Source organism: Solanum dulcamara, chromosome 12, assembly GCF_947179165.1.
Source record: "Solanum dulcamara chromosome 12, daSolDulc1.2, whole genome shotgun sequence".
In the NCBI taxonomy this organism is placed as follows: domain Eukaryota; kingdom Viridiplantae; phylum Streptophyta; class Magnoliopsida; order Solanales; family Solanaceae; genus Solanum; species Solanum dulcamara.
The window spans coordinates 1,595,066-1,609,372 of record NC_077248.1 but is presented as its reverse complement, the minus strand read 5'-3'; the positions used below and the strand labels follow the sequence as shown (position 1 = coordinate 1,609,372).

Genomic DNA, 14,307 nt, shown 5'->3' with positions numbered 1-14,307 from the left:
TGAAATTTTTTGTTCAAGCAAGAAAAATGAAAAACCCTTAACTAAGCTCTTACTTTACAAAAGGATTAGAATTTTAACCTTGTATCAAGATCTATGATCCCACAAACATAGACGTGAAACTTGTATAGTAGATGCGCTTATAAGACTCTCAAGATTTATAGCTATATTGGCTTTGTTGAAATGTTTGTCTTGCTACAGTTACATCTATTTACTTGAATAAGTAAGTATAAAAGAAGTCAAAGAAAATTCAATATTTATCATATATATAATTTGAATCTATAGAGTAATTTTTCGTCAAAGAGAGTTTGAATGTAACTCCTTGCTCCCACTTGACTCCGTCCGTACCTTCCCTAAAGAAAATGTTGGTGCGATATACTTAAATATTATGAAGAAGTCATTAAATATAAATTAAAATCTATCGTTTTCAGTTGCCCTTTAATTTCCATTTGCATTGGACATTTGTTTCCACATTATTGTCGTTTTTAGAGAAAAAGGACATTTGTAGGTTAGTTGTCAACTTGTTGTAATTACAATCAATATTTGTAGTGAATTTTCTATGGGTGTATGAACACAGAAAATTGTGTTTGGCACACGACAATTTTAAAAGTGTTTTGGAAGTGTAAATTACGTGACTCAATAGTACAAGAAGTTAAGTAATTCCTCCGCTCCAAAATAAACACCGTTTTAGTTTTTTTTTTCATGAATATTAAAAAAATAATAAATCAAAAGTACTCCCTCCGTCTCATTTTAATTGTCATAATAATTTTTTTGAGAGTCAAACTATATAAAACTTTGATTAACATTTTAAGATATTTTTTTTAATCATATTGATATGAAAAAAATTATAACTTAGTACTTTTTGTATAGTTTTTGAATATCTAATTTTTTATTTTATAATGTTGAGTTAAAATAATATAATTTAACTTTAAAGATTAGTCAAATTGACTTTCGAAAAGCGTAACATGACAATTAAAATTGGACGGAGGGAGTATAATTTATTAAGTTACCTTTATTTATTAGATAATTTTGAGAATTATTTAAAAGTGTAGGTTAATATAAGGGAATAATTAAGAACATATTTGACTTAGCTTATTTAAAGCATCTTATAAGTCAAAAATAGTTTATAAGGCCCCCCCAAAAAGGAAAATGACACGAATTAGCAAATATATACTAGTTAATTAATATACATAATTATAGTTTAAGTTAATTTCACTCGCAGCAAACCTTTGCCAGTAATTATTATACATAGCTATAGTGTAAAGATCCATTAGGTTGTTTTGAGTACTATAACTTTTTATTTTATAAAAGATTCATTCCGTAAATTTTAGATGGAATTTTGGATTTTTCGATAACTACTTAATTAATTAGTTAATGGGTGATTTTAATTAATTAATTTTGTTGAATAGTAACATATCAACCATTCAAACCACAACAATAGTAACTATGGTTGTTTTGAGTACTATAACTTCTTGAATATTTCATCAAACCGTCTGTCACGTTTCGACACGGTATATTTGGATCGAGTGTCACGAGCTGACACAGTATATTTGGATCGGGTGTCATATTCCGATATGGTATATTTGAATCGGGTGTCACGTTCTGACACGATATATTTGGATCGGATGTCACGTTCTGACAAGGTATATTTGGATTGAGTGTTATGATCCGATACAGTTTATTTGGATCGGGTGTCATGAGCCGACATAGTATATTTGGACCGAGTGTCACATTTCGACATGGTATATTTAGAGCGGGTGTCACATTCCAGTACGATAATATTAAAGGAAAATAAATTAAATGACCTAATACTACCCAATCTCAAATAATCCATTTTTCAAAAAAGCGTGGTGTGAAGACCTGAGTCTTCATGTATGTTCTTGATATTGTTGACTGATTACGTAATTATCTCATTGTGTTTTTACTTGATCTTGATCTTGTTGTTTGCCACCTGTTAAGTGCTATAGTTGATGATTTCCTGCTATTACTTTATGCATATTGGTTTCTATTTCGAATCGGTCGATGATACCTACTTAGTACGTGTTGTCCTGTACTGACCCTACTAGTATTTTTCTTCGTTTTCCTTTTGTGGAGTGTAGAGAGTGTACCATTGACTTCGACTCGACCTCAGTTATTGCTAGTGTCCAGCATATCAAGTTCCAAGGTGAGTTATTCCTTCTAACTCGTGTTGGATTTTTTCAGTCATGACATGTTGTCCTTAATTTTCTTACACGAACTATATTTATTATTTTATTCTAGCATTAGTATTTTCAAATTTAGTATTTTAGAATTAGATGTCCTTGATGTGATGACTTTCAAGTTTTGGGAATGATATGTAATAGACCCTAGTGGATTGTTGTTTCTTACTTTCGTAAGTTGGGCTTCTGCATTATTGTAGTATTCCATAAGTTGAATCGCTAACATAAGTTAAGGTTTGTAGCGTTGGTTCTCCGACCTAGGAGGATAAGTGTGGGTGCCTATCATGATTCATTTTGGATCGTGACATATAGTTATCCAGAATTTTTATAATTAAGCTCCCAATTGTATAAATTCAGAACTTGTTTGTATTAGGGGTGTGTATCGGTCGGTTTGATTCGATTTTAAGTATTATCGGTTTTTAATTTTTAAATACACTAAATCGATAAACAAACCAATAAGATATTTTTATCAATTTTTGATCTTTAATGGTTAGGTTTCGGTTTAACCAATAAGAAAATGGTTTCAAAACAAATATACAAGTTCTCCAACAATTTAACGTGATACATGCATATGGCAAAACAAGCAAATCAAGCGTTCTTGTTGTGAATACTCACAATTCACAACCCTAGCCATTGCCTAACCTTGCCCTTGTTGTTGCAAATCGTAGTCGTCGCCGTTCTTAGTTCTTTAGATTTTGACATTGTGAACCTAAAGTAATACTAACAACTAATGGATAAATACAGTGTGAACTATGAATTGTGTAAGATACTGATAATATGATATAAAAGGACAGTCCGGTGCACTTAAGCTCCCGTTATGCGCAGGATTCGGAGAAGGATCCGACCGCAAGGGTCTATTGTACGCAGTCTTACCTTGCATTTCTGTCAGATGCTGTTTTCAAGGCTTGAACCCGTCACCTCCTAGTCACATGACAACAACTTTAACAGTTACTTCAAGGCTCTCCTTCTGATAATCTGATATAGTGATTATATTAATATTTTTTGTTTGATACTTTGATATTTATATATGAGTAAAAATTAAAATAGTTAATTATTATACTTTTAATGGATTATCGGTTTATTCAATAACCTAATATTAAAAAATTAATATCGAACCAATAACCCAATATATTTTTTTTATAAAATCATTAAATAATTGTTAACCCAATAGCAATAGACCAATAACATTTTTTCGGTTTGGTTTATCGTTCAGTTTGGTTTTTGAACACCCCTAGTTTGTATAAGTTCATAATTTCCTAATTGAATATATTCAGATTTTGTATATGCTTACCCTACCATGGATATAATTATAAAATTGATAATACGAAATTTGTATATATTTATCTTGTTTGTATATTATCAACGAATTATATAAACGAATTTATATATCCGCAGCGAATTATACAAACAACTGTTATAGCTATAGTGATGGAATGTAATTACCTAAACAATAATTATTTCGACCTATTAAGATTTTTATAGTAGCTATTTGTGAAATTTTCACGAAAAAAAAATAAGTTGGGTAGCCCAACTTATTTTTTGGGGGCTTATAAGCTGTTTTCAGATAAACTAAGTCAAACATACCCAATTAATTTTTGATTTATTTTAAGTATAAAATGACTTTTAGTTGATAAACCAAATACCCAAAAAAGATATAAGTTGTTTTCATCAATTTGTAAGTCAATCCAAACGAGCTCTAAGGGTAGGAGCAAGCTGGAAAAATATTGAAGAAAGATGATTAGACATGTCACGATGCAACTTCCATTGTTTCTTCTTCTTCTTGGACCGAATGCAATTGAATCAAGAGTCTTTTAAAAGTCGTCCTTATAACTCTCTGGTAAAATCTTCGTATATTCTATTTTTTTTTTTCAGATCCTATTTATGAAATTTCACTCAATGTTGTTGTAATTCGATTTTTTTTCAACTGAATTTTCTTTAATTTTTCCCCATATTTTTAGTTCTATGTTTATATTTTGAATTTTCTTAATTAAAAATATAACTCAGTCCGAACTACAAAAAAAAGACCACACTGAAATTAATTAGAATCTGAATCTATATATATTATGTCCCATTTAATTTTTCGCTGGGTCCATAAATTTTTATACACAATATTTTGGCATGATCGTACTTCTAATTAATCCAAATTATTGAATAATCACATCATTTTTTTCCCAAAATAAAAATAAAAATAAAAGGACTTTATTTTTCAGGAAACACAATCAAAGATGACCAATCATCTTTGCTGTTCCATCATAAGACTAAAGTCCTCGAAGCATACGAATCCATCTCCATTTTTATCTACACCTCTTATCATACGCCGGCACTCCTCTAACGTGCACCGTCCATCCCCGATGGTTCTAAACACGTTAAAAAGCTCCTCCGCCGTTATCTTCCCGTCGTGATCGGCGTCGAAGAAATCAAACGTATCTCTCATCTCGGAATTACACGCCGGCGGTCCGAACGCCGAGCTAATAGCTCGGAATTCCTGTAAACTAATACATCCATCTCCGTTTACATCTACTTCATTAAGTAACAATACCAGTTCCTCCTCGCTCGGAGGCTCCGATCCAACTCGAGTCAAAATAGCTGAGAGTTCTTCCTTCTGTATCTTCCCGTCGCCGTCTCCGTCAATCATGTTAAAGGCTTGTACTAGTTCGGAGTAAACTTCGGTGGGAATCTCAGACGGCCATTGAGTGGGTAACACTGTGGTTGGCGTGGTTACGGACCCGGTGGAGGAGGAGGTGGTTACGGAGCCGAATGATGGGTTTTCGGATCTAGAAATGGATCGGGTTTTTTTGGACTTGAAGAGTTTTTTAGGGAGGTTTGTGATTAGCTTCATGGTGATGAATTTGGATCGTAAAAGGAAGAGAAATGGAGAATGATGAAGAAGTAGAGAGGAAGGAGCGGAGGTTAAATGGTGGAAGAAAGTAGCAACTCATAGTGACTTTCCAAGAAATTTCCTAGAGTGATGATAAGAGAAAATACGGCTCTATTTATTTGCAGTTAGTTTTTATCTTTGTTTGTTTTATAGGGGTTGGTTGGTACGAGAAATAAAAAATAAATAGTTATGAGATAAAAAAATAGTTTAGAAATAGAATTGTCGATGTTTAAAATAATTTATCTCATCATTTATATTATAGTGATGTAATAAGTTGGGAGAAGTTATACCCATATACATGATGAATAACTTATTTCAAAATAATTAATCTTGGGATAACTTGATTCCAACCAAACAGCCCCTAGTCTACCTACTTATGGGTGTGCATCAGATGATTCAGTTCGATTTTAACTTTTATCGATTCAATTTATTGGCTTTTGGTTTTTAAATACGCTAAATTAATAACTAAATCAATTAGATATTGTTATCGATTTTCGGTCTTTAACAGTTCAGTTTTTGGTTTAACTAATAAGAAAATAATTTCAAAACAAATATATGACTTCTCTAATAATTTGACGCGATACATGTATACATCAAAACAAGCAAATTAGACGTTCTTGTTGTGAATACTCACAATTCACAACCTCAGCCATCACCTAATCCTTGCCGTCGCCGTTCTTAGTTGTTTAAAATTTTGATGTTGCGAACCTAAAGTAATACTAAAACCTAAAAGATAAATACAGTGTGAACTGTGAATCGTGTAGGATACTAATAGTCTGATATAATGATTATATTAATATATGTTGTTTGGTACTTGATATTTATGTATGAGTAAAAATTAAAATAGTAAATTATTATAGTCTTAATGGGTTATCGGTTTACTTAATAATTCAAATATTAAAAAATAATGACAATTCAATAAAAAAATTTATAAAATTATTAAATAATTGTTAACCCAATAACTCAATAGCAATAAATCAGTAATATTTTTTCGATTCGATTTATCGATCGGTTCGACTTTTGAACACAACCCTACACCTACTAATGTCCTTTACTCAAAGTAAAGATGAATAAGTATTTACCACATTCCATCACAATTCTCGTGGGTATTTTTTTTTGATAAAGTATAGAAATCTCATACATTTGAGGCTAATTACATTTTATCTCCAAAGTTTTCCCAATTCAAAAAAATTGGATTTGTCATTCCTCTCGGATACATTCATTGGTTGTCTAATTCATTGCAAATGATGCATTAATTAATGAGAGATATATATTCGAAAAGAGATAGAGATATATCCGATAGGAGATTTTTGTAATTTTTTTAAATGATAGGTATTTTAGAGATTATGATAGCTTAAATTGTGTATTTATCTAATTTTTCCTATCTTTTTTTCGTCTATTTTAATTATGTTTTTTTTTTCTATTTTCGTCTGTTGACGTCGATATTAAAATTTAACTAAATTTAAATTTATATTGTAGAATTTTATATTACAGATAAAATCGCTTCCTAACAAAATGAAGAGTTCGAATAGGAGATGTAATATAAGATGAAGTATTTGTCATATTTTGCCACAATCCTTTTGTGCATTTTCTTTCGTTTATTTTGAATAATCATTAATAATCTGTTCAAGGTTCAAAACTTATTTAATAAACAGAGTTTATACATCTAGATTGAGTGTTCACTAACCCCTTTTAAGTTTACTTACTAAATTTTACATTATTTAATTTTGGAAAAGAAGAGTGCATGTGAAAGATTAAATAAAAAATAGTTTAAGTTCTGCTATCACATGCAGCTTCATTTTTATTTTTTTTGTTTTTTATTTGTTAACTTTTTGGCCAACAGATAATTGGCACACAGAAAAAGGCTTTAGCTCACCGTTAACAGCACGTCAAAAATTTGGACCTATCTATTAAAGTGATATATAAAAACTGTGTTTTTCTAATAAAATAATTATGTGGTCCTAGCTTGACTTTAAAATATAAATTCAGTAGAATAAAAAACTTTCACAATATAATTTCATTAAAAAAAAAATTAGTACAATGAATGGAGACGAAGGGGAGCCTAGGATCATTGTCTCCATGTGATATATAGATAAAATGTGTTGAATCATAAAAATAATTATTAATATGTATATTAATATATATTATCTACATCACATTTTTTGAGGTGCGATTTTTTTTCAAATTCTACATAAACGTAGAGATACAATTAATCAATCCATTCATTTGTTGTTCTTAAGGAGAGCTTGGAGACCATTCCACCATATTCTTAGCTGGATGGTAAACTCTTTGTTTAACGACTAAGGAATAATTACTATAACTTCGATCTATATTATCTGTCTTTTAAAGTTTTTACGAAATATTTATAAAAGATTTAATAACTTTAAGATTAGTTAATCATCACCAATCATTAACTAGGCATATATTATATACTTTTACTTACATAAATTAAAAGAATTATTTTCTTTTTTTTTATATGAGTTGTGAATTCCCATGAATTCACTGCACCAAATCTTTTCGTTGGATTGCGATTCTAATAATTTTTCACTCAATGATCATTTTCCAATCAGTTTGGTAGTCATAATTTGTTATATTAAATCCCTTGGATTCTGAAAAATTAATTGTTTGACGCAATAATTTTGAGTTTGTAAGGTAGAACTCCGTATTTTTGATATTTGCTATCGAATGTTATTGAGACAGAAAAACTAAGAACCATTTTTGTTAGACAAGTGTTAGGTAACACAATCAATCCACAATGATCCTTTATTTTATATGATGCATAATAATTACGTACTAAAAAAAGATAATTATAAAATATCACATTTTTATTACATCCACTTTATGAGATAATGGACAAGACTCCTTTAAACTATCACATTTTTATTAGTTTCATATTTAAACTATGTCTTGTTTATTTACCTCATGAACTATAATTTTCAAGTGCTAAAACTCCTCGTGCTCATTATGTTCGAAAGGGATTCATTAGAACCCCTTTTACTAAAAAAATAAAATAAAGCATAATACATAAATATGACATTTAACTTAGTTTTAAATTATAACTTTGATTTTTAACTTTGACAGTGAACACGTAGACACGTTAACTATTCAACAATTAAATAAAAAAATACTCGAATATTGTAGCCCAAATACGTGATATGCAGACGCTCCGACATGAATTACTGAGCCATTCAGTGGCTGCCACCAAATTAAAATAAATACACGTGAATTTTAAAATACTTTTAACTTTGATAGTGAATAAATAGACACTTTAACTATCCAACACTTAAACAAAAAAATACTCGAATATTGCAGCCCAAATGCGTGATATGCAAACACTCCGGAGTGGATTACCGAGCCACTCAGTGACCGCCACCTAATTAAAATAAATACAATTGAATTTTAAAAATACCTTTAATTTTGATAGTAATAGACAAAACAAATTACATTACGACCTAGATTATTTACAGATCAAGAAATTTTCACTATAGTTTTTTTTTCACAATGACAAAAAAAATAGTTAAATACCATTTGCATTAGCAATGAACAACAAATAGTGCCAAAAAGAGGAAAAGCTGTTGGAGAAATTAAAAAGAGAATAAATTGGATTTATATATATATATATATATATATATATAAAGGATTGATTAGGGATATAGTTGTCTTTTCAATATTTTTTTTATTATTAGTGCCCTCGAGTTTTACCTCTGACATGCGTAGTTTGAGTGTTTTTCACGGATTTTATCTGGTAGGATTCAAGTGTTTTTTGTTTAAGTGGATTCAAGTATTATTTTATTTAAGTGTTGGATAGTTAAAATGTCTACTTATGTACTGTCAAGATCAAACTTATAATTTAAAGCCAAGTTAAAGGTCCAATTTATGTAAGGTCAAAATTATTATTTTTATGACTTCTTTCTTTATATTTTGAATCATGACTTTATGAACAATTTTGCATCATTATTGTAGCTTACAAATATTCTTTGTTAACATTTCCATCAAAAGGTCATGGGTATCTAGAAGGCCAAATGCCCCACAGCCCACAGGCCACAAGAGCCCATGTTGATTATATAATATTATGTTTATTATATAATAAAGACATTAGTAAGAGAATTAAACAACTTTTATATAGAGATTCCTGTTTTGTGTGCTGAGGATGTTGGATTTTTCCTCTCTTCAATAGACAACAATTTTTTGCCTTGGCTTTTGTTGGAATTCAACTTTCTTGAAATTGCTTGTTAATTAGCTAGTCCATTTTGGATGCACCTAGTATTGAAAATTTTACAAGAGATTTTCTCTTCTCACCTTGGGTACAAAACATGTACAATATCTAATTTGTCAGTAACTCGAGAATCGTAAATCTATATTCAAAGATCGATCCAGAATTTTAAATCGATTACACAAGGATCATAATTTAAAAGTCACATACCAAAAGAATACTTTACTTCATATATGTAACAAGTCCATTGAAGTTCTTGAATATTGGTTGGCCCCTCTAAAATATTATATTTTTTTAAATTTTTTTTTACTACTTTTAAAATCTTCCGGCCAGAATTTAAAGAATAGTCACAAACACTTGAATGTCAGACAATAAGCACATGCAATTCCTTCCAATAATAGAGACCCTAGTCAAATCACGAACATCACAATAAGTGGACTATATAGCTTTAAATACATTGTCTAGTTCAACATCCACAAGCATATGTCAACATAATTCCCTCCAAAAAGACAGCCACAAATCCAACTATATAACACTCTTCAAAAAATATTGTACATTACTCCACAAAAAAAAAAATGTTAAAGTAGTGGCATATACAGACTTTGACAGCAGAGGTTGGCACAACCATTATCACTTATCAAATTTTAGAAGTATGAGTCAATATTCTGTGTTGATTCTGGAAAGAACTTTTACGATATCAAGTTAAGTTGACTTACACTGATAGTTAACTGTTTATATTGAGATTTGATATGATAATTGATAACCTGAAAAATAGCGTACTAACCGGTTAAACTGCACTGATAGTATAAAGATTCTTTACACAGCATGTCATATCTCATATGATCTGATATTCTGTTTGCATTTAACAATCTCTGATCATTTTCAACAATATAAGGATTGCGGTTGAGCAATACCTACTCCTTTATCCTTAACCAGAGGACTCGATTTCTCCATCTTCTGATACTGAACTTAAATCCATGTACTCCTTCTCAGGACTTTCGAGTTGCATACATTCGGGCACTGTATCATGAAAGGAACTGTTGTTTTCTGAATCAAGACTCCTGTTTGATGGAGTTAAGTCACCTCTTTTTACCACATTGAATACAATCCCATTGTTAGTCCTCTCAGTCTGTAGAAAATCACCTTCAGCGACGATAATTCTGATGTCTCTTTGATCAAATTCTGTATCTGATCTTCTATCTGGTGTTGTCACTCGTGGACTCAGAGAAAGAGGATCCCTGCCTACAACATTGTTGAGGTCAATACTCAATCCTCTGTTCGATCGTTGTGAAGCATTGGTTTCCAAGTTTTGGACATAGTCGATAAACTTATCAGATGATGTTGTCCTCATCAAAGGACCACCTGATCTTGTCCAAGAATTATAATCCGCGCTTTCAGACTCACTGTCACTACCATGATGATCATGTGCATTCTTATTATTAGAACGCCAGCTTCGTCCAACATTGTGATGATGAAGAGAGGAAGGAGGATCCACGTGATAGTCTTCCTCAAGGGAGCCTGTTGAATTCTCTCGCGCAATGCAATTCCAAGAAGGAATACGTCGAGAAGCATTGAGCCTGACAGTGCTGCTTGACAAGTCATGTGTAGCAGCAGCTGATCTTTCCACGCTCCTTTTTAGTCTACGCATGTGGTTGAGTATTGCTACACACTCATCAAGAGCAAGCTCAATTCCACAATTTGCCTTAATGGCTGATAGTTTCTCCCATGTGCACCTCCTCCCTTGATTTGCTGCTTTTTGAACCTCCGAAGTAGAGGGGTTCTGTATGAGTTTCAAGTACTGGATCATAAACAAACATTTAAGAAATGGTTAGTTATGAAGCCAAATTCCAAACAAACATTCCTATTAACTTGAAACATGATGTTTATCAGGTCTCATTCAGTCGCGTAGAACACCCTTCATCAGGAAATTATTATACTGACTACCCTTTGTCGGAAAATTATATAGAAAATGATAACTTCATATATAGGTCAAAATTTACGTCTTAGTGAAATTCCTGGCTTCGCCACTGGACTATCATGGACATACCTGAGCAAAAGTGGCGGGCATTACAACAGTGACGTCGCCTTCCCAATCTTGAGCAAATAGCTTGGCTAATCCCCTCAAGGGAAAACCAAGTTCCAGTACCTGATTGCATCTGTGCTTCACTTCCATCTCTGTAAGATGAGCAAGCTGCATAAGCCAAATACTTATTGTTACATTCATCCAATTAAATTTTCCGTCTTCTTAAATAAACAAGACATAATCGCGATACTATGTAGAAAAAAGTCATACAATTCACATCAGCTAGCCAATACAAGTCTAAGATTACAGGAAGTAAGCATCAAGAATCAAAATCATACCTTGGCAGCAAAGTTGCCTCCATAAGCTCTTACAAACTCTTTGATCCTGAGTAAAGGAGCGATATGTGGATTCGCCTGGCTCACGATAAAGTGGTTTACATTGAAGAGTTCTTTTAGCTGCATCATAGGCAAATCAATCTCCAAGCTACCATCCCTCCATCGACGAGCAGATGAACCAGAAGCTGCAGCCTGATCAGGTTCCAAATGAAATGGCGGATGATAAGGAACAAGATTTCCACTTCTATCCTTTGCCATCAGTTCTTGAGCTTCAAACAGACCAGGAAAGGCGCAAGAAGCAGTCACAGCACTCCATATAACAACATGAGGTGAAGTCAAGTAGTTCAAACATCTAGGAGGTTCATGTTTTCTAGGGGAGCAAACAGTAATCCCTAGAACTCGACCAGTCATGTCGTAGGCTTCTTGGAAAGTAAGATTTTTCGTGAGATGGCGTAACATCACCTGCAACTGCCTAATCTCATGTACAGCCCCTTGTCTCATGATCCTCCTGAAAACAGTAAGAATTCCGCCAATCTGTTCAAACGGTTGCAACACATGCCAAGAATCCTCAAAGAAACTCTGCAGCTCAGGCCAAGACTGAGTTGCAACCACAGAACACATAATTGATCCAACACTCGAACCAGCAATTATCCTAGGCATGAGTTTGTGTTCTACCAATGTCTTAACCACACCAACATGAAAAGCTCCCAAAGACGCGCCCCCGCTTAAAAGCAATGCTGTCCTTCCAAAAGCATGTCTTGTTTCATGCATAAAAGCAAGTTTCTCTTCCAATAAAATCTCATCAGAATCAGAGTCACATACCAGTTTCAACTGAGTTGAAACCTCATCAATATACTCCTTAATAAGTTTAGGCACATGAAGCCTACCCTTATGAAGTTGTGGATTACACATATTTCCAAGATTTCTCACCAAATCAGCCCTCATAAAGAACATAATATCTCTTAAAGATTCTTCATGGCGACGATGTTGAAGTTCCTGAAGTTTGTTTATAACTAATTCTTCATCATAAAACTCTGCCTCATTCATTTTAGGGGTCTCTTTCTCTAACATTTTCGCAGCATGAGCCCATTCCTCATAAGTTAAAGCAGATTTCATCATATTCCTCCAAAATTTCCTCTTATAAACCATATCAGCCCTGATTTTTACATTCGTATATCGCCTCAACAAGAAGGCTAGAAGGGTTACTAATGCTAATATCCCTTGGGGATTACGAGGATGAAACCATTTGATCAAAGGTGTCAAGTAGTATGACAGACAGTTGTTGATCTTGTACAAATAACATATCAAGAAATGAAAAACTTTGTGCCTTAACCGCGAGATTGATTTGCAAAACAAGACTCGAAAGGCTATTGTTCGACCCACAATTGAAGAAGGTCCTATTGAAAAGAAATCAACTCTAGCCTCATTACTTATGTCCATAACTTAATGAGCTAAGAACTAATCCTACAAGCTTTGCTCTATGAAACTAATACACAGATTGTAAACAACTACTAAGATAAAGAAAATGAAGAAAATTATTCACAAGATTTAGGTAAAATCAGATGGAATCAAGAATTAAACACTTAAACATGTGCAAGTAGAGTTCAAATAGTGACTAATTCAAACTAAATATCTCAAAGAGAGAAAAAAAGATTCAGGATTTCACTTCAAGATTCAACTTTTATCATACCAACCAAATCAATGTCCAAAAGGGTCCTAGGAAACAACAGGAAAAAATAAAAAAATTAAAGTCCAAAAAAGTTTCACTTCAAGATTCAATTTTTATCATACAAACCAAATCAATGTCCAAAAGGGTCCTAGGAAACAACAGGAAAAAATAAAAAAATTCAAACACTTTCCATTGGTACTCAGTTCACACTTGCAAGTAGAAAGAAATAAAAAGACTAAGAATTTTACGTCAAGATTCAATTTTTATCATACCAACCAAATAAATGTCCGAAAGGGTCCTAGAAACAACAGGGAAAAAAATTAAAAAAAATAAATTGACAGTGCAATGGCATGTTGTATGTGTTTATGTAACAAATAATTGGGATTGAGATTGGGAATGGTAAGAAAGTCCATAACTTTGAGTTAGATAACGATATGTATGGGTCTATATGTGTCAGCTATTGGAAATATGGATAGACACTACTATTGGAACTTGAAACCAATTTTTATACTACTAATACTATTCAACAATAAATTGAAGTTTGGTGCACCGCTAATGTAAGTAAATGTTTTCGTGTTCGAGTTTTATAGGTACGGAATCATTTTTAATTTTAATATGAGATTTTTTTGATATGAATACGAATTTAATTAAACCCCAATAATAGACATTAAATGAGAAACCAAAAAACTATTCAACGATTCCCAAAGTTTGTTACAAATTTAGCAAAAGGACAATATTATCATTTTTGTCCTTTGTTCTTTTGGCCATGTCAATGTGTTCTTGATTGTGATAAATTCTTGGATATATACTAGTGATATATAGATGAGTACTAGTTTTCATTTATGAAACAACTTTTTCATTGGCTACTGTTTTTTGCTTGCAAGCAATTCACATAGAAGAAATTCTTGGAAGTCACGTATGAAAGATGTATACATAGATTGTTTGGGAGAAGTATACCCACAAAGTTTTATTATGTGGGATTGAAAAATATTTC

General features: G+C 32.1%; 2 protein-coding genes across 2 annotated transcripts; both read right to left on the bottom strand.

The window, feature by feature from the left end:
* Positions 1–4,206: 4,206 nt before the first annotated feature.
* Positions 4,207–5,193, bottom strand: LOC129876244 (probable calcium-binding protein CML36). The gene has a single exon (XM_055951620.1). The coding sequence runs from the start codon at positions 5,032–5,034 to the stop codon at positions 4,429–4,431; it is 606 nt and encodes a 201-aa protein (XP_055807595.1). The 5' UTR covers positions 5,035–5,193; the 3' UTR covers positions 4,207–4,428.
* Positions 5,194–9,711: 4,518 nt separating this feature from the next.
* LOC129877889 (triacylglycerol lipase SDP1-like) lies at positions 9,712–13,610 on the bottom strand. Its single transcript, XM_055953424.1, has 3 exons — positions 11,648–13,610; positions 11,334–11,477; positions 9,712–11,084 (listed from the first exon to the last, which is right to left on the bottom strand). The coding sequence occupies exons 1-3, from the start codon at positions 13,082–13,084 to the stop codon at positions 10,215–10,217; spliced, it is 2,451 nt and encodes an 816-aa protein (XP_055809399.1). The 5' UTR covers positions 13,085–13,610; the 3' UTR covers positions 9,712–10,214.
* Positions 13,611–14,307: the final 697 nt, after the last annotated feature.